At 41.9% G+C, this 25,721-nt stretch overlaps 1 protein-coding gene across 2 annotated transcripts in view; it reads left to right on the forward strand.

Annotated features, from left to right (window-relative positions):
• Positions 1–11,452: 11,452 nt before the first annotated feature.
• Positions 11,453–25,721, forward strand: part of LOC133561609 (forkhead box protein O6-like) — a 129,961-nt gene continuing 115,692 nt past the window's right edge. Inside the window, exons 1-2 of one of the 2 annotated variants that reach the window (XM_061915009.1) lie at positions 11,453–12,010; positions 12,111–12,613. In XM_061915009.1, the coding sequence (XP_061770993.1) occupies positions 12,134–12,613 (480 nt within the window). In that variant the 5' untranslated portion in view covers positions 11,453–12,010; positions 12,111–12,133. Of the gene's footprint in view, positions 12,614–25,721 lie in introns of both variants that reach the window. The other variant, XM_061915008.1, reaches the window with a different exon arrangement.

A 25,721-nucleotide genomic window follows, 5' to 3' on the forward strand; every position in this document is an offset into this window, starting at 1 on the left:
CAACTGTTTTGGACCGGAGCCGTCCCCTCCCTGTCTCACCCGTGGACTTGTTAGACATTGTGGCTCGTGTGCATTGGGGTCTTCCAGACATGCATCAAACACCAATGAGTGATGTCATGGCTTCCTTTTTATTGCATTCCCAGTGGGCAGGTTCATGGGTATTACTAGAGATGTCCGATAATGGCTTTTTTTGCCGATATTCCGATATTGTCCAACTCTTAATGACCAATTCTGATATCAACTGATAACAATATATACAGTGGTGGAATGAACACATTATTATGCCTAATTTTGTTGTGATGCCCCGCTGGATGCATTAAACAATGTAACAAAGTTTTCCCAAAATAAATCAACTAAATTTATTGAAAATAAAAATGCCAACATGGCACTGCCATATTTATTATTGAAGTCACAAAGTGCATTAATTTTTTTTTTAACATGCCTCAAAACAGCAGCTTGGAATTTGGCTTCTGTTTTGTTTGATAAGCTGTTTTACTGCCTTGTTACAAGCACCGTTTGGAAACAATTAAAGTATGGAACTAAACATTCACAAAATAAATATCTGATTTTTACATCGTATATTTCTGCGGCTTATAGTCTGGTGTGGCTTTTATATTATAAATATTTTTTCCAGAGTAGTCCGATAAGGGCTTTTTTGCCGATATCCGATACTGTCCAACTCTTAATTACCGATTCCGATATCAACCGATACCGATACATACAGTCGTGGAATGAACACATTATTATGCCTAATTTAGTTGTGACGCCCCTAAGATGCATTAAACAATGTAACAAGGTTTTCCAAAATAAATCAACTCAAGTTATGGGAAAAAAAATGCCAACATGGCACTGCCATATTTATTATTGAAGTCACAAAGTGCATTATTTTTTTTAACATGCCTCAAAACAGCAGCTTGGATTTTGAGACATACTCTCATGGGTCCATGATGGTGACTTCTGTTTTGTTTGATAATCCGTTTTACTGCCATGTTACAAGCACCGTTTGGAAACAATTAAGGTATGATAATAAACATTCACAAAATAAATATCTTATTTCACACCGTATATATCTGCGGCTTATAGTCTGGTGTGGCTATTATATGGTGAATATTTTTTCTAGATAAGTCCGATAATGGCTTTTTTTGCCAATATCCAATATTCCGATATTGTTCTACTCTTAATTACCGATTCCGATATCAACTGATAACAATATATACAGTGGTGGAATGAACACATTATTATGCCTAATTTTGTTGTGATGCCCCGCTGGATGCATTAAACAATGTAACAAGGTTTTACAAAATAAATCAACTCAAGTTATGAAAAAAAAATGCCAACATGGCACTGCCATATTTTTTATTATTAAAGTCACAAAGTGCATTATTTTTTTTAACATGCCTCAAAACAGCAACTTGGAATTTGGCTTCTGTTTTGTTTGATATCCCGTTTTACTGCCTTGTTACAAGCACCGTTTGGAAACAAAGTATGGAACTAAACATTCACAAAATAAATATCTCATTTCACATCATATATTTCTGCGGCTTACAGTCTGGTGTGGCTTTTATATTATAAATATTTTTTCTAGAGTAGTCCGTTAATGGCTTTTTTGCCAATATCCGATATTCTCCAACTCCTAATTACCGATTCCGATATCAACTGATAACAATATATATAGTTGTGGAATGAACACATTATTAAGCCTAATTTTGTTGTGATGCCCCGCTGGATGCATTAAACGATGTAACAAGGTTTTACAAAATATATCAAGTCAAGTTATGAAAAAAGTGCCAAAATGGCACTGCCATATTTATTATTGAAATCACAAAGTGCATTATTTATTTTGTTAACATGCCTCAAAACTGCAGCTTGGAATTTGGGACGTGCTCTCCCTGAGATCATCCTGATAGCCACTACAACTTTGGGAAATGCTATACTTTGACTTTCACTAAGTGCAGTATTATTTTTTTTTTAAACATGCCTGAAAACAACAGCTACAAAAACAATGAAGGCACACAGCTTCAGTCCAGAGTATACTAGAGTCATAAAGTAAACAATAACATAGTCCTCCTTTAGTGCAAGACTGCCTGGCATACTGTATAACAGGAGATTATAAACCAGGCTCAATCTGCCCTGCTCTAACGTATTTGTATGAGTAACACAAATGTTCTGCAAGCTGGTGTTGAGTGCTTGAAGTGGCCTAGCAGTTAGCCAGAGCTTCTGAAATGCTGTATTGAGACAGGTCACCTCCTTTCACTGCAAGCTGAGGGTTACTGGTTCAATCCCCACCTACCATCCTAGTCACGTCCGTTGTGTCCTTGGGCAAGACACTTCACCCTTGCTCCTGATGGGTCCTGGTTAGTGCCTTGCATGGCAGCTCCCGCCATCAGTGTGTGAATGTGTGGGTGAATGTGGAAGTAGTGTCAAAGCGCTTTGACACTACTTTTAAAAAGGGGTAGAAAAACGCTATAAAAGTGCAACCATTTACCAATTTAACAGATATGTACCGCTCCGTAAAGCTGCGTTTTTAAAAAGTCATTAATTTAACTTTTTGAAACCATCCATTCATCCATCCATCATTTTCCGCTTATCCAAGGTCGGGTCGTGGGGGCAGCAGCCTAAGCAGGGAAGCCCAGACTTCCCTCTCCCCAGCCACTTGGTCCAGCTCTTCCCGGGGGATCCCGAGGCGTTCCCAGGCCAGCAGGGAGACATAGTCTTCCCAACGTGTCCTGGGTCTTCCCCGTGGCCTCCTACCGGTTGGATGTGCCCTAAACACCTCCCTAGGGAGGCGTTCGGGTGGCATCCTGACCAGATGCCCGAACCACCTCATCTGGCTCCTCTCCATGTGGAGGAGCAGCGGCTTTACTTTGAGTTCCTCCCGGATGACAGAGCTTCTCACCCTATCTCTAAGGGAGAGACCCTCCACATGGCGGAGGAAACTCATTTGGGCCGCTTGTACCCGTGATCTTATCCTTTCGGTCATGACCCAAAGCTCATGACCATAGGTGAGGATGGGAACGTAGATCGACCGGTAAATTGAGAGCTTTGCCTTCCGGCTCAGCTCCTTCTTCACCACAACGGATCAGTACAATGTCCGCATTACTGAAGACGCCGCACCGATCCGCCTGTCGATCTCACCATCCACTCTTCCCTCACTTGTGAACAAGACTCGGAGGTACTTGAACTCCTCCACTTGGGGCAGGGTCTCCTCCCCAACCCAGAGATGGCACTCCACCCTTTTCCGGGTGAGAACCATGGACTCGGACTTGGAGGTGCTGATTCTCATTCCGGTCGCTTCACACTCTGCTGCGAACTGATCCAGTGAGAGCTGAAGATCCTGGCCAGATGAAGCCATCAGGACCACATCATCTGCAAAAAGCAGAGACCTAATCCTGCAGCCACCAGACCGGATCCCCTCAAAGCCTTGACTGTGCCTAGAAATTCTGTCCATAAAAGTTTTTGAAACCGATACCGATTATTTCCGATATTGCATTTTAAAGCATTTATCGGACATCTCTAGATATTACCCGTTTTTAGGATGCTGAAATTGAAGGAAGCCACGGTTGGCTTCTGTTTTTTGTTTGTTTTGGAGTAAAAAGCTGTTCTTCCTCACCCTCCAGCGCCTTATGCAGAATACATTCCAGAGCACTTTTCCAGGGTGCTAATTGACAGGCTCAAAGCTGCGCCTGCTCGATGCTGCAGCCTCGCTTGTGGCCGTGCGAGGTGATTACCGCTGCCAGGGGGGAAACGCGCTCGTCCAAGATCAGCCGCACTCAGGCAGCCACCGCGGGTGTGGAATGTCTGGTATGGGGACGACGTTGCAGGCTAACCGGATGGATCCGTCAGGCGGTTTTTTAAAGTCGTCCTGGTTTGCAAACGGCAACGAGGTCTTGCTGGAAGTTGGAGCTGGAGACATCCTGAGCACGGGCTGCCAGACGTTTAGGTGTGTGCACACTGCCTTATGTCACTTTCATGTGCACACTTTGCATGCGGAGGGCACAGTCGCAGACAAAACGCCTGTTCTCATGTGGCTGGTCCGGCTCTCAGAAAACGCTGCAGTTCAACTCCAATTTGCAAGAGGCCTCCTTGGCGCTACTACCTCAGAAGCCGAGGCCGTCGCACACCCGCTCAACCCTCTGACCTCTCCTTAAAGGTTCAAGTCCTGATAACATGTTCGTGGTTGCTATTGTACACAAAACCAATGAAGTTGGCACGTTGTGTAAATGGTAAATAAAAACAGAACACAATATTTGCAAATCCTTTTCAACTTATATTCAGTTGAATAGACTGCAAAGACAAATTATGTCATGTTCCCACTGTAAAACTTTATTTTTTTTACAAATATATTAGGTCATTTGGAATTTGATGCCTGCAATATGTTTCAAAAACGCTGGCAACAAATTTCCTGGAATTTCTGTTTTTTCCCCCAACTTTTTTTTGTGCAATGACTCCTTTCACATTTTTCAACCTATTTAAACCATTCCAACATCAACACATTCCACTCATCCTAATAACAATTTCCAAAAATACCCAGATTTCCTAGAATTCAGTTTTTAGGAACATTTTCCCCTCTCAAAATGAATGATCCGATTTTCAAACATCCACAAATCCCAAATTTTTCAACCGATTCAAACCATTCCAAAAACACATTCCACTCATCCAATAACAATTTCCAAAAATTCCCAGTTTTTAGGAATATTTTCCCCTCTCAAAAATAATTAATCATTTTTGAAAACATCCACAAATCCCACGTTTTTCAACCGTTTCAAACCATTCCAACATCAACACATTCCACTCATCCTACTAACAATTTCCCAATTTCCAAAAATTCCCAGATTTCCTAGATTTCAGTTTTTAGGAACATTTTCCCCTCTCAAAATTAATGATCCATTCTTCAAACGTCCACAAATCCCACATTTTTCAACCGATTCAAAGTTTTACACCATTTACACATTCAATTCATCCTGGGAAACTAAACAACCATTTTTCCACGATCAACAAATTTCCTACAATTTCTGTTTTTTCCCCCAACTTTTTTTTTTAGTGCAATGACTCCTTTCACATTTTTCAACCTATTCCAACCATTCCAACATCAACACATTCCACTCATCCTACTAATAATATCCCAAAATTCCCAGATTTCCTAGAATTCAGTTTTTAGAAACATTTTCCCCTCTCAAAATGAATGATCCATTTTTCAAAGGTCCAAAAATCCCACATTTTTTAACCGATTCAAACCATTCCAACATCAACACATTCCACTCATCCTACTACCAATTTTAAAATTTCCAAAAATACCCAGATTTTCGAGAATTCCCAATTTTTAGGAACATTTTTCAATGGCAAAAAAGACTGAAAATGTTGAGGAATGCTCATCAAACACTTATTTGGAACATCCCACAGGTGTGCAGGCTAATTGGGAACAGGTGGGTGCCATGATTGGCTGTGAAAACAGCTTCCCAAAAAATGCTCAGTCGTTCACAAACAAGGATGGGGTGAGGGTCACCACTTTGTCAACCAATGTTTGAGCAAATTGTTTAGGAACAACATTTCTCAACCAGTTATTGCAAGGACTTTAGGGATTTTACCATCTACGGTCTGTAAAATCATCAAAACGTTCAGAGAATCTGGAGAAATCACTGCAAGGCTGAAAACAAACAATGAATGCCTGTGACACTTTGACCCCTCAGGTGGTACTGCATCAGAAAACGACATCAGTGTGTAAAGGATATCACCACATGGGCTCATGAACACTTCAGAAAACCACTGTCAGTAACTACAGTTTGTCGTTACATCTGTAAGTGCAAGTTAAAACTCTACCATGCAAAGCCAAAGTCTTTTATCAACAACACCCAGAAACACCGTTGGGCCTGAACTCCTCTAAGATGGACTGATGCAAAGTTTAAAAGTGTTCTGTGGTCTGACAAGACGACATTTCAAATTTATTTTGGAACCTAGGGACGTCGTTTCCTCTGGAACAAAGAGGAAAATAACCATCCGGATTGCTATAGGCGCAAAGTTCAAAGGCCAGCATCTGCGATGGTATAGGGGTGCATTAGTGGCCAAGGCATGGGTAACGTACACATCTGTGAAGGCACCATTAATGCTGAAAGGTACATACAGGTTTTGGAACAACATACGTTGTCATCCAAGCAATGTTATCATGGACGCCCCTGCTTATTTCAGCAAGACGATGCCAAGCCACATGTTACAACAAGCTTCTTCGTAAAAGAGTGCGGGTACTAGACTGGCCTGCCTGTAGTCCAGACCTGTCTCCCTTTGAAAAGGTGTGGAGCATTATGAAGCCTAAAATACCACAACGGAGACTGTTGAACAACTTAAACTGTACATCAAGCAAGAATAGGAAAGATTTGCACCTTTAAAAGCTTCAAAAATGTGTCTCCTCAGTTCCCAAACGTTTACAGAGTGTTGTTAAAAGGAAAGGCCATGTAACACACTGGTAAAAATGCCCCAGTGACAACTTTATTGCCATGTGTTGTTGCCATAAATACTAAGTTAATGATTAATTGCAAAAAAAAAATAAATAATAGTTTCTCAGTTCCAACAGTCTATTCAATTGAATATAAATTGAAAAGGATTTGCAAATAATTGTTTTTATTTACGAATTACACAAGTTGCCAACTTCAGAGGTTTTGTACTATCAGCCCAATATTTACACTACTTCTCTATTCTCATTTAGTAAATACAATTGTTTAGCAATAATTGAACTAAAACAAAAGAATGCTCTTTGAAATCATTTTTCTCCCTGAAAGTCCTCTTTTGCCCTAAATGAACAGGCTGTGCTCTCTTTGAACAAAATAGTCGACGTGAAGATCCGTGACGCCACATAAACCGGAAGTGAAGCGCTGGGCTTCCATCAAACTATTATTATTGCTTTTCCAGGAAATAAAACTTTAATTCCCTATAAAAACATAATAACTCACACTCTTGCTGCTGCCCTTGTCCGCATCGCTGCACTTTCTTAAATAGAAACATTAACTGTTTTTTTAAATGTCCTTGCATCTACTTTAAAAATAATGTCGGCTTTACACAAAAGCTAAACAGTTGAGTTTGGTTCTCGTACTGAACTGAGAAAGAACTGAATCGTGACCTTACAATCAAAGTACACACCACGCCCTGATTATGGTGCGTTCAAAGAATGCCTCCCTGTCACTGTCAATCAGACGGGAAGCCTGCATATCTCTGCAAAGGTGTCATGTATACCTGTCAGGTTCAAACACTGATGACATCTATTAAACAGACAAGAAGCAAGGAATCATGCACAGACAGATTTCAATTTCGCTCATGAGGAGAACGCAGGGAAATGCACACTTAGTCACAGTCTCGCCCTATGCTCCAAGGTTCAGCTCCCGCGTCCCTCTATTTATTCAGGAGTTACCCAGTCAACATCACTGAGGCCGCCTCTAAAAGGAGTGGTCAGATATATCATGCAAAGTAGGTCCAGTGCGCACAATAGGTGACGAAATGTGCTGGGAGCCTTGTGATTTCCTTGTTTCTGCTTCGTCTGCGTGCTATCGTCTTATCTTCGTTGAGGTCCTTGAAGTCCCTGGCTGTTAGCGGGCTAAAAGAAAGATAACATTGGCAGCTGAGGCTACCCCTCAGACAATACGTTTTTGTCCTTGCACAGATAGAAAATATGCAGCACAATAGCTAATAACTATAGCAACAGACTTTAAGCAGACTAAAGTTGTGTGATAATATATACATGATTGTTCTATCAATACCTGAAGTTGTGGCCTCTGCGGTCACAATTTAATGTGTGTGGAAGTGAGTCTGGCTGTAAAGTTCATGAATAAGTAATAGCCCGCTCCCCTGCAAGCCAGCCCCCAACATAACAGGTGTGTGTGTGTGTGTGTGTGTGTGTGTGTGTGTGTGTGTGTGTGTGTGTGTGTGTGTGTGTGTGTGTGTGTGTGTGTGTGTGTGTGTGTGTGTGTGTGTGTGTGTGTGTATGTGTGTGTGTGTGTGTGTGTGTGTGTGTGTGAGTGAGTGAAAGTCTGCACTGCAAAAACTGAAATCTAAGTAAGATGAAATATCTCAAATAAAGTTGATGTTAGCTTATTTTCTGTCTGATAACATAATTCTTCTCACTAAGCAAATTTAATGTAAGTGTTTTACTTGTTTTAAAGGCCTACTGAAATGAGATGTTCTTATTTAAACGGGGATAGCAGCTCCATTCTATGTGTCATACTTCATCATTTCGCGATATTGCCATATTTTTGCTGAAAAGATTTAGTAGAGAACATAGACAATAAAGTTTGCAACTTTTGGTCGCTAATAAAAAAGCCTTGCCTGTACAGGAAGTAGCAGACGATGATGTCACAAGGGGGAGGGTTCCTCACATCCTCACATTGTTTATAATGGGAGCCTCCAACAAAAAGAGCTATTCGGACCAGGAAAACGACAATTTCCCCATTAATTTGAGCGAGGATGAAAGATTCGTGGCTGATGATATTGATACCGAAGGACTAGAAAAAAAAATTTAAAAAGTTTTTTTAAAAAAAGGCGATTGCATTGTGAGCGATTCAGATGTTTTTAGACACATTTACTAGGATAATTCTGGAAGACCCCTTATCTGCTTATTGTATTAATAGTGTTTTAGTGAGATTTTAAAGATTGTAAAGACATACCTCGAAGTGTCTCAGAGAGAAGCCGAGGAGCCAAGCTCACAGCTGCCCTTTTTTGACATGACAGCTGCTGCAGGACGACGAATAATCCATTGATGTCTCCGGTAAGATATTTATCACAATTTCCCCATCCAAAAACATGCTGGTTGATGTAGACAAAACATGTTCGCTTGACCGCTCCGCTTCACAACAAACAAAGAAACACCGGCTGTGTCTCGGTGCTAAAGACAGCTGCAATCCACCGCTTTCCACCAACAGCATTCTTCTTTGACGTCTCCATTATTAAATGGACAAGTTGCAACAATTCAACAACACAGATGTCCAAAATACTGTGTAATTATGCCATGAACAGAGACGACTTTTAGCCGTGTTTGGTGTAGCTGCTAATATTTCCTGACAGTCCGTGACGTCATGCGTACACGTCATCATTCCGCAACGTTTTCAACAAGAAACTCCCGGGAAATTTAAAACTGCAATTTAGTAAACTAAAGCGGGCGTATTGGCATGTGTTGCAATGTTAATATTTCATCATTGATATATAAACTATCAGACTGCTAGTAGTGGCTTTCAGTAGGACTTTAATGCTCCTAAATGATGTCAGTAAGATATTCCATCTTGTAGCTGAGATGTGATGACCTATATTGAGTAAAAGATGCTTGAAAGTAGAATATCAAGAGTTGCAAAGCTGTGTCATCAACACAAGTAGAAAACTACTTTTTTAAAGTAATCATTTCTTATTTCAAGCATGGAAAAAACCATCAAGTTGCCGAGTGCATATCATGATGTCAAGATAATGACACTGACATTTATTTATTTAGGAATATTTTTCAACATATTGAGCAAAAGGTCTCTTTTTTTTCTACCAAGAAAAGTGATCTTGTTATTAGTGAGAATATACTTATTTTAAGCTATTTTTGCATTCATTGAGGTTAGCTAATTTGACTTGTTTTGGAAAGTCAAATGTTCTTGTTCTATTGCCAGATAATTTTGCTTCGTTCTAATAAAATACCCCTCATTTTTGTTTAGTTTTTTCTTGTTTTTGAACATTGACTTTTTGCAGTGCATGACAGGCACATATTCTGAACTTATCATGCCTTTTAATTCCTTGTGTGCTCTCGTGGACATTCCATTTATTACAAATATATCTAAATCCTCACTTCCAAAAAGACCCCAGTTTACCTCACTTCTCCCGGATTAAAATCTAGGGTTACTTAATCTCTCGTAATCTGAGTTAAATCCGTCTAATCGCCGTAGAAAACGACACTCCACCGGGGGTGAAACCCACGCTCCCCCCACAGTCCTGGTGAAGGTCCTGTTTAGTTTATTAAGGATGTTTAGTTTATTAGGGATGTTTAGTTTATTAGGGATCCCCGTCAGTTTACACCGCAGTGGAGACTATTCCATGAATTGATTAACGTGGATTCAATTGAAAAACTTTTTGGAGTGTTAGCATTTAGTGGTCAATTGTACAAAATATGTACTGTACTGTGCAATCTACTAATAAAAGTTTCAATCAATCAATCTAGCTGCTGCTCACTGCTCCCCTCACCTCCCAGAGTACTCAGGGGTAATTTAATTTAATGTAAGTGTAAAAAAAAGAACCCATCAACATTATGATTTGTACCTTTTCAAAATGTCCTTGTTCTTTATTTTTTTTAAACAAAGAACACCATCTAAAGTTGTCTTTATTTCTAAGTTATCACGCCGGGATTTTACCAGTCCTGCCCACTTGGGAGTAGATTTTTCTCCATGTGCCCCCCCCCCCCCCCCCCCAACCCCCCATTGTGAAAGGAGTTTGACACCCCTGATCTAGGGTTACCTAATCTCTCATAATCTAAATAGTGATTCTACATATGTACAAAAAATAGATAACCCACATGTCGGGGAAAATAAGCAAACTATATAAATATCCTATCATAATAATTGATATAATTGTTTTATCTTGATAGATTGAAAATTAACACCAATGATAATGAACAATATTACAAACCCCGTTTCCATATGAGTTGGGAAATTGTGTTAGATGTAAATATAAACAGAATACAATGATTTGCAAATCCTTTTCAAGCCATATTCAGTTGAATATGCTACAAAGACAACATATTTGATGTTCAAACTCATAAACTTTGTTTGGCATCAGCATCAAGGCTTGGAATTGGGGGTTAAATCACCAAAAATGATTCCTGGGCGTGGCCACCACTGCTGCTCACTGCTCTCTTCACCTCCCTGAGTACTCAGTGGTATTTTAACTTAATGTAAGATTTGTACATTTTCAGAATGTTCTTGTTCTTTTATTTTTTTAAACAAAGAAAACCATCTAAAGTTGTCTTTATTTTGAAGTTATCGCGCCGTGATTTTAGCACTTGGGAGTAGAAAATTTTTTTTTTCTTTTTTTTTTTTTTTGCCCCTGAGCTAAAAATGAGTTTGACACCTTGATTGATGTCTTTGTGCACAACTGGATCAGTATCAAGCACAAATGTAGTTGTCACATATTGTTGTTGCTCACTCCCTCTTTTTGCACATGTCAGGGCTGCTGGGCGTGGAAAGTGACAAACACACACACACACACACACACACATATATGTATACACACACACACGCACGCATATATATATATATATATATATATATATATATATATATATATATATATATATATATATATATATATACATTCACACACACACACACACACACACACACACACACACACACACACACACACACACACACACACACACACACACACACACACACACACACACACACACACACACAAAGCCACGCTGCGCCAGAGCGTCCACAAGGCGGCTTTTTGATTGAGGGATTTAAGGAGGAGAGAGAAAAAGAGAGAGAGAGAGGCGCGATGACGATGTGTATCGTCTCGGCGAGCACACTCTAGTATCGGCGGCGTCTCCTCCGCACTGACGAGTGTCACCTGATATTGTTCCCGTGGAAATCTTTTTTTTTTTTTTCTCAAATTATTATCTAGGCTGAGCGACATTTTCAGTCTCTCTCTCTCTCTCTCTCTGCTCGGCGGGAGCGTCACGCCTCTTCATCAACAATCGCAGACACTTGCTCCATCAGCCGCCAAGACGATTGAATAATTCACGGCACAATCACACCTCGTCGGGATGCTCCGCTGATTTTTATGTTTTTAATTTAATTTGGAATTTTTCCCTCCACACACCTTCCCGGTGGATTTATCGAGCTTTTTTTTTTTTTTTTTTTTCTTTCTTTTTTTTTTGAAGAAGCTGCGCACGCATCTCCAATATCATCTGTTGCTCACCGGGAGGAAGAGGAGGAGAAACCCGGAATCCGGCGATGAAGACGCGGATAAGGAGAGGATAAATATGGACAAAAAAAAGGTGCTTTTACTTTTATTGCTGCTGCTGTCTTTACACGCCGCGATGCTCGCAGCCCAACTTGAATAATCTCCCCCCGCCGTGGATGTATTTCCCGCCCCAGCTGTGATCTCACTTGCCGCTCAGATGTTGATGATGGAGGACGACGAGCTGGACGCTCATCAGGTTGATCCGGATTTCGAGCCGCAAAGCCGGCCTCGCTCCTGCACCTGGCCGGACTTCCCCTCCGCCGCCGCCGCCGCCGCGCATGAGGCCAGCGGCGGCGGAGGTCTGCCGCTCGCCGGCATCAAGGTGGAGCCGGAAGACGTGCCGGCGTGCCGCGCCGCGCTCCTCGGCGGAGGCGCGCTCAGCGGCGAGCACAAACACCCGGCCGGCGCCCCGGCACCCGCCCCGCACGCCTGCCTCGACGTCAGCGCGCCGCTGCGCAAAGCCAAGTCGTCGCGGCGGAACGCGTGGGGGAACCAGTCCTACGCCGACCTCATCACCCGCGCCATCGACAGCACTCCGGAGAAGCGGCTGACGCTGTCGCAGATCTACGACTGGATGGTCCGCTACGTGCCGTACTTCAAGGATAAAGGCGACAGCAACAGCTCGGCGGGCTGGAAGGTAAGAGCGCGCACACGCGCACACGCGCACACGCCTTTGTTAGTCCCGCTCCTGTCACGCGTGTCACGCGCGGCGAGGTGTGAGAGATGCGCGTGGCCGCCAATCATTCTCAGACATCGTCCACGCTGGATGGTCACTTGCAGCAATTTGTGTGTCCTGCTGGCTTCTTCAAGGGGGACACAAGTCCACCAGGGGGGGGTCAATGACACTTTTCACACCATAAGACAGACGTGTCTACCTCATTTCTAGATCGGGGCCACGTGGAGAGAAATCTACTCCCGAGTGGACCAAACTGCTAAAATCACGGCAAGATAACTTCTAAATAAAGACAACTTCCTATTGTTTTCTAGTTTAAAAATATTCATCCATTTCCTACTGCTTGGTCAACGGGGGTCGCTGGAGCCTATCTCAGCTGCATTCGGGCAGAAGGCGAGGTACACCCTGGACAAGTCGCCCCCTCATCAATAGAACTATGAAAATGTACAAATCAGAATGTTGTTGGGTTTTTTTTACACTTACATCTTGCGGTTAATAGTATTCTATCCTTATTTGTCGCTATTTATATTTTCAGAATAAATTATGTAAAAATGTTCATCAGGTTTTAATTTTTCGATCTATCAAGAGTAGGGATGGTGTGGTGCAGTGGGAGAGTGGCCGTGCGCAACCCGAGGGTCCCTGGTTCAAATCCCACCTAGTACCAACCTCGTCACGTCCGTTGTGTCCTTGAGCAAGACACTTCACCCTTGCAAGGTTGGCGCCTTGCATGGCAGCTCCCTCCATCAGTGTGTGAATGTGTGTGTGAATGTGGAAGTAGTGTCAAAGCGCTTTGAGTACCTTGAAGGTAGAAAAGCGCTATGCAAGTACAACCCATTTAAGATAAATAAATAATAAATAAATGGTCCCAAAAATTTTTTAAATATTTTTTTGACCAAAACCCTTTGGGGTCCCCGGGATTATAACTGAGTGGAGGCCTAAATGTACACTTTTTATACATATATTGTATTGGTTTTTAAAATAAAAATGAGGAAAATAGCCCCCGCTTGCTTTGATTTTTCAGTATGCTGCCCTCAGTGGAAAAAGTTTGGACACCCCTGGTCTACAAAGATACAAAGAATTGCTATTGTGACATCTAGTGGACACATTTAGAACAGCAGTTTCTTTCATTCAAAAATTTCGGCTCATTTTCAAACTTAGCAAACTCCTCCTAGGGGCCGCATTAAAGCATGCGTTTGTCACCCGTGTGCTAATAATAGCTCATCAATATTCGATGAGCCGGAGTGGCGCCTCATGCAAAGTGTGTGACATGTCTGGCAGCCCGTAGTCGTGCACACACTTTTAATGCCTACTATCATTCTTAAAGGGAGAAAGTCCATTAGTGCACCTTGGGGGGTGTTCAGGGATGTGCCAGCGGGGCATCAATGACACTTTTCAGACTATTGGACCTTCAATCCTCATTGGAGGAGTCTGTTCATACTAATTAATTACCTGCCGCAAATGCATGGCTTTTGGAACAAACAATTGTTGTGTTGGCAGCGATGCCACCGACTCCTTTGATTGAAAAGTCCGAAAAAAAGCTGCATTCAGTGTCCCTGATTGTCCGTGCAGGTACATTCTATGTCACTTCAAACATGCTGTCTGCACTTCTTCCTGCTCCCAAAACAATAGGATGTTGGTGGTATTGTTCTTTTTGTGCTACAATAGACTTTAATGGGACTACTTTTCTACAACTCTTAATGTTGTCCCAAAATAGATGTTCAGGTGTCATTAGGGGCTCCACTACGGTCCCTACAGTCCAGTCCAGTTTATTTCAAACATGCATACCATACAATATGATGTAAAGCATATTTCCAGGTATTTCATGACAGCACATCTGTAAAGGAGTAGGAAGAGGCTGATCTTATTTATTCTGACCTCTTTTCAGACCATACCTTGTTTTCTGTAATATTACAGTGAATAAATAAATAATAGACCATAGTAAGTAAACAAATATTAAATACAAAAATAATCTTTATCTCAAAAATATTGTACCTAGAAGCTACGTCCTTTACCTCTTCCAGGACCGTAAATAAGCAAAAGTTTGAGGGTACAAAAGAAAAACTTTACTTCGGTGACAACACCCCGAAACATTTGATATTAGGGACTCAAATATAAATATGATTATGGCCTACGTAATCTTCTGCTGTATCAACAACACAAAACAACAATGTAGCAGACTGTGCTGGGATTGACAGTAATGGACACATATTTCAAGAATGAATATATATGTATATATATATATATATATATGAAAAAAACAGAGGCTATTCATCCCGACAAGCCTGTTCGCAGGTTCCCCTGCTCTTCAGGGGATTTTATGTAAAATTTTATATTTCAAAAATAATCCCCTGAAGAGCAGGGAAACATGCAAAACAGGCTTGTAGGGATAAAATAGCCTCTGTGTTTTTTCCTGACCTAACGTATATTCCACTCTACCCCGGTATTGAACACTGTATAATGGATAAACCACAGTAACCTGTATGTATGTATGTAGACATGTATGCATGTAAGTATGTATGTATGTATGCATGTATGTATGTATATACATGTGTATATATGTATATATGTACATATATGTGTATGTATATATATATATGTATGTGTATATATATATATGTATGTTTATATACATATATATATGTATGTATATATATATATATATATATATATGTATGTGTATATATATATATATGTATGTATATATATATATATATACCTCAAATCTTCCATCCATCCATTTTCTACCGCTTGTTCTGTTCTGCTTCGCCGGGGGTTTTCGAATCTTAAAAACTGAAGTCTTGAGGATCCCCAACCAGCAAGTAAAATAGTCCTTACTATCATCACATGTGCATTCTACTCCATGGGAACAACATCTAAGACGTTATTCACATTCGTGGAAGGATTTACTAAAAATTGTTAAAGCTACGAAAGCAGTACTTTGCTTCGGGGCCTCAAATACTGCTTTCCGTACTCGGGAGAAATGTCAGTACCTCTTTGGCCTTGATCGACAGTTACCTTGGCGTCCAGTAATTAGCCCCATGGGTGCATCCGTGCAGCCGGCCCCTGAGGCCCTGCTACTGTACCTTCTGTTTCTGACAGTCATGCACACATCAGGGTAAAGGCAGTCTTCCATTGGAGTACACCTCTCATTCTGTTGCAAATAGGAGTCCACACCTGTGGCAGATCACAGGTCAGCTGCCGGCGACGCGTTGATATTCTGAAGGACGATGATGAGAATCCAGCGCACCACAACCGCCGGCTGAGAGCCTGAAGTAGAAAGCCCTGCACCCTCTGCCGTGGACATCTCCCCGCGTTATCAGCCTCTCCTGGCCGTGGACATTTGGAGGCGGAAGGAGGATGGCTCACCTTCTCCAGTGCACATCTCAAGCCTCCGTGTCACATTTGCATTTGAATGGAGCGTATTTCTGTGGCGAGAACGTACATCCAGAACGGGCGCATTGTGGAGCTGCCGGGATTCCTGTCAAGTACATGACATGAGATCTGGGTTTGGAGGATATCCTTCGCCACAAAAGCGGGATTTAGCAGTAGCCCCCCCCCCCGCTAATCTCATTATTGAACATGTATTCACATCGCTAAATTTATCCCGTGGAACTGTCAAATTCTTCCATTGCTCCACCGTGTCGGCGTGTCGCGTGTCCATTCATCTTTCTCTCTCAGGAACGTGACGTTCTTTTGTCTCTAAACTTGTTGCGTCCGAGTCCATGGCTCTCGCCTGGAAAAGGGTGGAGGGCCATCTCCGGGTTGGGGAGGAGACCCTGCCCCATGGTTGAGGAGTTCAAGTACCTCAGAGTCTTGTTCACAAGTGATGGAAGAGTCAATCCATCCATCCATCCATCCATCATCTTCCACTTATCCGAGGTCGGGTCGCGGGGGCAGCAGCCTAAGCAGGGGAGCCCAGACTTCCCTCTCCCCAGCCACTTGGTCCAGCTCTTCCCGGGGGATCCCGAGGCGTTCCCAGGCCAGCCGGGAGACATAGTCTTCCCAACGTGTCCTGGGTCTTCCCCGTGGCCTCCTACCGGTTGGACGTGCCCTAAACACCTCCCTAGGGAGGCGTTCGGGTGGCATCCTGACCAGATGCCCGAACCACCTCATCTGGCTCCTCTCCATGTGGAGGAGCAGCGGCTTTACTTTGAGTTCCTCCCGGATGGCAGAGCTTCTCACCCTATCTCTAAGGGAGAGACCCAAACTCATTTGGGCCGCTTGTACCCGTGATCTTATCCTTTCGGTCATGACCCAAAGCTCATGACCATAGGTGAGGATGGGAACGTAGATCGACCGGTAAATTGAGAGCTTTGCCTTCCGGCTCAGCTCCTTCTTCACCACAACGGATCGATACAGCGTCCGCATTACTGAAGACGCCGCACCGATCCGCCTGTCGATCTCACGATCCACTCTTCCCTCACTCGTGAACAAGACTCCTAGGTACTTGAACTCCTCCACTTGGGGCAGGGTCTCCTCCCCAACCTGGAGATGGCACTCCACCCTTTTCCGGGAGAGAACCATGGACTCGGACTTGGAGGTGCTGATTCTCATTCCGGTCGCTTCACACTCGGCTGCGAACCGATCCAGTGAGAGCTGAAGATCCCGGTCAGATGAAGCCATCAGGACCACATCATCTGCAAAAAGCGGAGACCTAATCCCGCGGCCACCAAACCGGAACCCCTCAATGCCTTGACTGCGCCTAGAAATTCTGTCCATAAAAGTTCTGAACAGAATCGGTGACAAAGGACAGCCTTGGCGGAGTCAATCCATCAATCAATGTTTATTTATATAGCCCAACATCACAAGTGTCTCAAAGGGCTGCACAAGACACACCAACATCCACGGTTCAGCGCCCACATAAGGGCAAGGAAAAACTCACAACCTAGTGGGACGTCGATAAGAATGACTATGAGAAACCTTGGAGAGGATTGCAAATGTGGGTCGTCTAGGGGAGACCGGATGCAATGGACGTGGAGTGGGTCTGAGAAAATATTGCCAAAGTCCAGTCCATAGTGGGGCCAGCAGGAGACCATCCCGAGCAGAGACAGGTCAGCAGCGCAGAGATGTCCTCAACCGATACACAGGCGAGTGGTCCACCCCCAGGTGACTCTGGACAGCCAGCACTTCATCCATGGCCACCGGACCTGTGTCCCTGCCCTCCACAAGGGAGAGGGGGGCAGGGGAGGAAAAAAAAAAAACGGCAGATCAACTGGTCTAAAAAGGGGGTCTATTTAAAGGCTAGAGTATACAAATTAGTTTTAAGATGGGACTCAAATGCTTCTACTCAGGTGGCATCTCCAACTGTTACCGGGAGGGCATTCCAGAGTACTGGAGCCCGAACGGAAAACGCTCTATAGCCCGCAGACTTTTTTTGGGCTCTGGGAATCACTAATAAGCCGGAGTTCTATGAACGCAGATTTCTTGCCGGGACATATGGTACAATACAATCGGCAAGATAGGCTGGAGCTAGACCGTGTAGTATTTTATATGTAAGTAGTAAAACCTTAAAGTCACATCTTAAGTGCACAGGAAGCCAGTGCAGGTGAGCCAGTACAGGTATATATGTATGTATATATGTATATAAAGGTATATACAGTATAGGTATGTATATATGTATATAAAGGTATATACAGTATAGGTATATATGTATGTATATATGTATATAAAGGTATATACAGTATAGGTATGTATATATGTATATAAAGGTATATACAGTATAGGTATGTATATATGTATATAAAGGTATATACAGTATAGGTATATATGTATGTATATATGTATATAAAGGTATATACAGTATAGGTATGTATATATGTATATAAAGGTATATACAGTATAGGTATATATGTATGTATATATGTATATTAAGGTATATACAGTATAGGTATGTATATATGTATATAAAGGTATATACAGTATAGGTATATATGTATGTATATATGTATATTAAGGTATATACAACAGTATAGGTATATATGTATGTATATATGTATATAAAGGTATATACAGTATAGGTATATATGTATGTATATATGTATATAAAGGTATATACAGTATAGGTATGTATATATGTATATAAAGGTATATACAGTATAGGTATGTATATATGTATATTAAGGTATATACAGTATAGGTATATATGTATGTATATATGTATATAAAGGTATATACAGTATAGGTATGTATATATGTATATAAAGGTATATACAGTATAGGTATATATGTATGTATATATGTATATTAAGGTATATACAGTATAGGTATGTATATATGTATATAAAGGTATATACAGTATAGGTATATATGTATGTATATTAAGGTATATACAGTATAGGTATATATGTATGTATATATGTATATAAGGTATATACAGTATAGGTATATATGTATGTATATATGTATATTAAGGTATATACAGTACAGGTATATATGTAGGTATATATGTATATAAAGGTATATACAGTATAGGTATATATGTATGTATATATGTATATAAAGGTATATACAGTACAGGCGTAATATGATCAAACTTTCTTGTTCTTGTCAAAAGTCTAGCAGCCACATTTTGTACCAACTGTAATCTTTTAATGCTAGACATGGGGAGACCCGAAAATAATACGTTACAGTAATGGAGACGAGACGTAATGAATGCATGGATAATGATCTCAGAGTGGATCGGTTCGGCGTCTTCAGTAATGCGGACGCTGTATCGATCCGTTTTGGTGAAGAAGGAGCTGAGCCGGAAGGCAAAGCTCTCAATTTACCGGTCGATCTACGTTCCCATCCTCACCTATGGTCATGAGCTTTGGGTCATGACCGAAAGGACAAGATCACGGGTACGAGCGGCCCAAATGAGTTTGGGTCTCTCCCTTAGAGATAGGGTGAGAAGCTCTGCCATCCGGGAGGAACTCAAAGTAAAGCCGCTGCTCCTCCACATGGAGAGGAGCCAGATGAGGTGGTTCGGGCATCTGGTCAGGATGCCACCCGAACGCCTCCCTAGGGAGGTGTTTTAGGGCACATCCAACCGGTAGGAGGCCACGGGGAAGACCCAGGACACGTTGGGAAGACTATGTCTCCCGGCTGGCCTGGGAACGCCTCGGGATCCCCCGGGAGGAGCTGGACCAAGTGGCTGGGGAGAGGGAAGTCTGGGTTCCCTGACCTCGGATAAGCGGTAGAAGATGGATGGATGTAGCGTCACGCCCTTGCATAACATTCACTTAGTCGAGACAATTTAAACGCCAAAGAACTCGACTGACACCTTAATCCCGTCCCATTAAAGTGAACGGGGCTGAGGCATGTCTCCAGGTAGACCTGATTAGTCCTGCACTCCCAACTGACCCGGCGAGCAGGTAGCCGGATTGCCACTTTAGCTTAAAGAACATCTACAGTATGTCTGCATCTATTTTGGCCAGCGTCAATGACCGGGCTTGGAAGGTGGCAGTCGCCGGCTATTTCAGGCCACGCGGCATTAGCGAGCAGGTGATGACGGCAGATTAGCAGGGAAGGTTTAGCCGTAATATGCGAGCTCGCGGTCACACGGGGACGCTGACCACAGGAAGCAGGCATATTTTCACTTTGGTGCTCTGCGGGCATCCAGCTTGTGATGCAACTAAGAACCGAACCCATTTTATAATGACTTTGAATATCAAATAAAAACATGCAAGGTAAAATCCATGCAAGGACGGGAGTCTACAATGGCGGGCGCACTAGTTTTTAAGGACTTATGCAGATCCCAAATACAGATCAGCAGGTACCAGAAGGTAAGAAAAGTTGGTTTTGCATAATATTGCAAAACAAAACACCAGATAATACGTCTGCTAATTTGTGTCATTTTGCGGTCCTGATACACACACCATTTCAATACTCATATTTTGAAGCGCAGTACGTCTGACTGTGGTAGTCGTATTGCTCCGACAATCCATCAAGCGGTGCGGCTTACCAGAGTCGTACTAAAACATTTTGACGGATTTTTTAGGCCGTGTGTAATGTTCTATACTCTCAATGGAACATTTAAAATTTTGGTGTTGTTTACTGGCGTCATATTGCAGCCTGTACGTATCTCTTATGTGTGACTGCCATCTACTGGTCACACTTTTCATTACACCATGTACCAAAAAAAGTTGCTTCGAGGCCGGTAAGCACAACCAGAATTATTCCATACACACTAAAAAATGTTGGGTTAAAAAGTAACCCAATTTTAACCCAACTAAAAAGGACAAACCCCTTATTTTTTTACTTTGTATTTTTTTCAAATGATTACATGCTCAGTGGCTTTGTGGTTAGAGTGTCCGCCCTGAGATCGGTAGGTCGTGAGTTCAAACCCCGGCCGAGTCCTACCAAAGACTATAAAAATGAAACCTACCACGTCAGCATCAAGGGTTGAAATTGGGGGTTAAATCACCAAAAAGATTCCCGGGCGCGGCCACCGCTGCTGCTCACTGCTCCCCTCACCTTCCAGGGGGGTGGAACAAGGGAATGAGTCAAATGCAGAGGACACATTTCGCCACACCTAGTGTGTGTGTGACTATCAGTGGTACTTTAACTTAAATCCGTCATAGCGTTATATTGCAGCCTATACGTATCTCTTATGTGTTACTGCCATCTACTGGTCACACTCTTCATTACACCATGAACCAAATAAAATTGCTTCGAGGTCAGTAAGCACGACCGGAATTATTCCGTACACACTAAAAAATGTTGGGTTAAAAAATAACCCAATTTGAACCCAACTGCTGGTTCAGAAAAGGACAAACTCTTTATTTGTGTTATTTTAACTCAACAATTTAGGTAAATATTTTTAATCCAACTTTTGCGTTGAATTATTTAACCAAAAAAGTTGAGTTATGATAACTTAATGTTGGGTTATTCCCAACCAAACTATTGGGTTGAGTCGTTTAACCCAAATGTTGAATTATTTAACTCAATGTCAGGTGATTGTAAATAATGTTAATGAGCTTAAGCCATAATAAAATTCCCTTCAAATAAAAAAGTAACTTTTTAAAGAACAAAAAAGACTTTCACCTAAAAATGCGTTATTTGTTGAAAAACAACCCAAAAATCCTTCATATTTTGGAAAACACAGAAATTGAGTTAAAATCATACCCTTATAACCCAAAAAAAGGATTGCTCGTCATAAAAATAACTCCAGAATTTGACCCAACACTAGCAACTCATAAATTGGGTTATCAAACAACCCAGTATTTTTTTGTGTGTTCACTGCCGATTTTTGAGAAAATGAAAGGATTTTAAGTGCGCCTTATAGTCCGAAATTTACGGTAATGCAAAACAAAGGACTCATATAAACGGATGAAAAATAAATTGACATACAATCAAGTAGTGCTCAACCAAATAAAATTGCTTCGAGGTCGGTAAGCACACCCAGAATTATTACAGAATAGAATGGAATTATTTCACTCAAAGTTGGGTGATTGTAAATAATGTTAATGGGATTAATCCATAATAAATTCCCTTGTGGAAAATAGTAATTTTTTCATTAAAAAATGCCTTTTGACTCAAAATGCGTTACAACACAAAAATGGTTCATCATTTTGAAAACCCAGAAATTGAGTTCAAAATAATAAATATCCTTATAACCCCCAAAATGGATTGCTATTCATAAAAATAACTCCAAAATGTAACCCAACACTAGCAACTCATAAATTGGGTTATTAAAAAAACCCTGTACTTTTTAGGTGCAGTTTTGATAGTAGAGAAAATTAAAGGATTTTAAGTGCACCTTATTGTCCGAAAAATACGGTAATGTAAAAGAAAGGACTCGTATAAATGAATGTAAAATAAATTGACATACATTCATGCAATGCTGAACCAAATACAATTGCTTCGAGGTCGGTAAGCACAACCAGGATTATTCCATAAATTAGGCGCTCCGGGTTGTAAGGCGCACTGTCGAGTTTGGAGAAAATGAAAGGATTTTAAGTGCGCCTTATAGTCCGAAAATATGGTATTGCAGAAGAAAGGAATCGTACAAATGGATGGAAAATAAATTGACATACAGTCATGTAGTGCTCAACCAAATAAAATTGCTTTGAGATCGGTAAGCACAACCAGAATTGGTATAGAACAGAATTGAATTATTTAACTCAATTTTGGGTGATTGTAAATAATGTTAATGAAATTAATCCATGATAAAATTCCCTTCAAGAAAAAAGTAACTTTTTAATAAAAAAAAAGCCTTTAACCCAAAATTCGTTACTTGTTGAAAAACAACCCAAAAATGGTTCATAATTTTGAAAACCCAGAAATTTAGTTCAAATGATAAATACCCTTATAACTCCCAACATGGATTGCTATTCATTAAAATAACTCCAAAATCTAACCCAACACTAGCAACTCATACATTGGGTTATGAAAATAAAACAGTACTTTTTAGGTGCAGTTTTGATTTTTGAGAAAATGAAAGGATTTGAAGTGCGCCTTACAGTCCGAAAAATACAATAATGCAAAAGAAAGGACTTGTATAAATGAATGTAAAATAAATTGACATACAATCATGCAATGCGGAACCAAATAAAATTGCTTCGAGGTCGGTAAGTACAACCAGGATTATTCCGTAAATTAGGCGCTCCGGGTTGTAAGGCGCACTGTCGAGTTTGGAGGAAATGAAAGGATTTTAAGTGCACCTTATTGTCCGAAAAATACGGTAATGTAAAAGAAAGGACTCGTATAAATGAATGTAAAATAAATTGACATACATTCATGCAATGCTGAACCAAATACAATTGCTTCGAGGTCGGTAAGCACAACCAGGATTATTCCGTAAATTAGGCGCTCCGGGTTGTAAGGCGCACTGTCGAGTTTGGAGAAAATTAAAGGATTTTAAGTGCGCCTTATAGTCCGAAAAATGTGTTTTATAAAAGTGTCGACGGGAGAGAACATCCTGCACCTGCAACAACATTTGCAGATACCCTCTCGGATGTGGAGGAGCATTGTGGGAAAAAAAGGCAGGATAATTATGGCTAAGCTGCTGATGAAATGAAATGAAATGAAGTGCTATAGCTGGCTTGTTGGCGTGGGAGGCCGGTCGGCAGGGGGGGTGGGCCGTTATACATCCAACTAAAAGCAAAGCAAACTCCCGGTACTGGGTATCGAACCCGGACCTTCCGCAGCAGTTCTGGGAAAAAAACCAATCCTCGGAGGCGTAGTGAGGTGCGTGCTAAAGACTGACGGCGGTTGGGAGAGCGTTGGATGAGGACTCCACCTGGACTGTGCCATTAAGCTCCTATAAATACCTGCTGGCTTCTGACTTCTTGGAAGGCAGCAGCATCCTCAGGTCATGGCTGCCCAATCACCTTCTTACAAGGGAGCCGTGTGCACTTTTCAACCCTTCTTACGCCTCCGAGCTGCTCTCCTTGGCCGCTGCCGGGGAGATTAATTGGCTTTCATTGTCCAAACCCCGAAAAGTCACCAATAATCTCATCTGCTTGTGCTGTTTCCATGGTGATTTGTTTTTGAATTGGAAAATGTTGGGGTACCAACCCTTTAGGTGTCAATACTACCAGGGAAAAACTACTTCGTTTTTGGGGACTTTTGCCTATCATTAAAGGGGAACATTATCAGCAGAACTATGTAAGCGTCAATATATACCTTGATGGTGCAGAAAAAAGACCATATGTTTTTTTAACCGATTTCCGAACTCTAAAAGGGTGAATTTGGCGATTTAAACGCCTTTCAATTGTTCGCTGTCAGAGCGATGACCTTTCACCTGTGACGTCACAACAGGAAGCCATCCGCCATTTTCCCAAACACATTGCACGCACCAAGTCAAATCCGCTCTGTTATTTTCCGTTTTTTTGACTGTTTTCCGTCCCTCGGAGACATCATGCCTCGTGGGTGTGTAGTCGGAGGGTGTAACAACACTAACAGGGACGGATTCAAGTTGACTTACGTGGAGTGTGCTAATCAATCAATCAATCAATCAATGTTTATTTATATAGCCCCAAATCACAAATGTCTCAAAGGACTGCACAAATCATTACGACTACAACATCCTCGGAAGAACCCACAAAAGGGCAAGGAAAACTCACACCCAGTGGGCAGGGAGAATTCACATCCAGTGGGACGCCAGTGACAATGCTGACTATGAGAAACCTTGGAGAGGACCTCAGATGTGGGCAACCCCCCCCCCCCCCCCCTCTAGGGGACCAAAAGCAATGGATGTCGAGCGGGTCCAACATGATACTGTGAAAGTTCAATCCATAGTGGCTCCAAGACAGCAGTGAGAGTCCCGTCCACAGGAAACCATCTCAAGCGGATCAGCAGCGTAGAGATGTCCCCAACCGATACAGGTGAGCGGTCCATCCTGGGTCCCGACGAGCGGTCCATCCTGGGTCTCGACTCTGGACAGTCAGTACTTCATCCATGGTCATCGGACCGGACCCCCTCCACAAGGGAGGGGGGGACATAGGAGAAAGAAAAGAAGCGGCAGATCAACTGGTCTAAAAAGGAGGTCTATTTAAAGGCTAGAGTATACAGATGAGTTTTAAGATGAGACTTAAATGCTTCTACTGAGGTAGCATCTCGAACTAATCAGACATATCAATGGTCACGCCATGCTAATTGATGCTAACATGCTATTTAGGCTAGCTGTATGTACATATTGCATCATCATGCCTCATTTGTAGCTATATTTGCATCCAGCCTTTCCATCCACCCACATTTAATGCCAAACAAACACATACCAATCGACGGATTCAAGTTGCTCCAGTGGTCAAAAGATGCAATCGTTGGTTAGAAGGCGATGGCCGAATTCGTCCTTGTTGCCGTTGTCTGCCGGGATATGACTTCAGTTTCTTCTTCAATTTCGTTTTCGCTATCTGCCTCCACACTCCAACCATCCATTTCAATACATGCGTAATCCGTTGAATCGCTTAAACCGCTGAAATCCGAGTCTGAATCCGAGCTAATGTCGCTCTACCTTTCTGTTCTATCCGCCATGTTTGTTTGTATTGGCTTCACGCAATGACGTCACAGGAAAATAGACGGGTGGATATAGCGATGGTGAAAATCAGGCACTTTGAAGCCGTTTTTCGGGATATTGCGTGATGGGTAA

This window comes from Nerophis ophidion, linkage group LG11 (genome assembly GCF_033978795.1).
Source record: "Nerophis ophidion isolate RoL-2023_Sa linkage group LG11, RoL_Noph_v1.0, whole genome shotgun sequence".
Taxonomy (NCBI): Eukaryota; Metazoa; Chordata; class Actinopteri; order Syngnathiformes; family Syngnathidae; genus Nerophis; species Nerophis ophidion.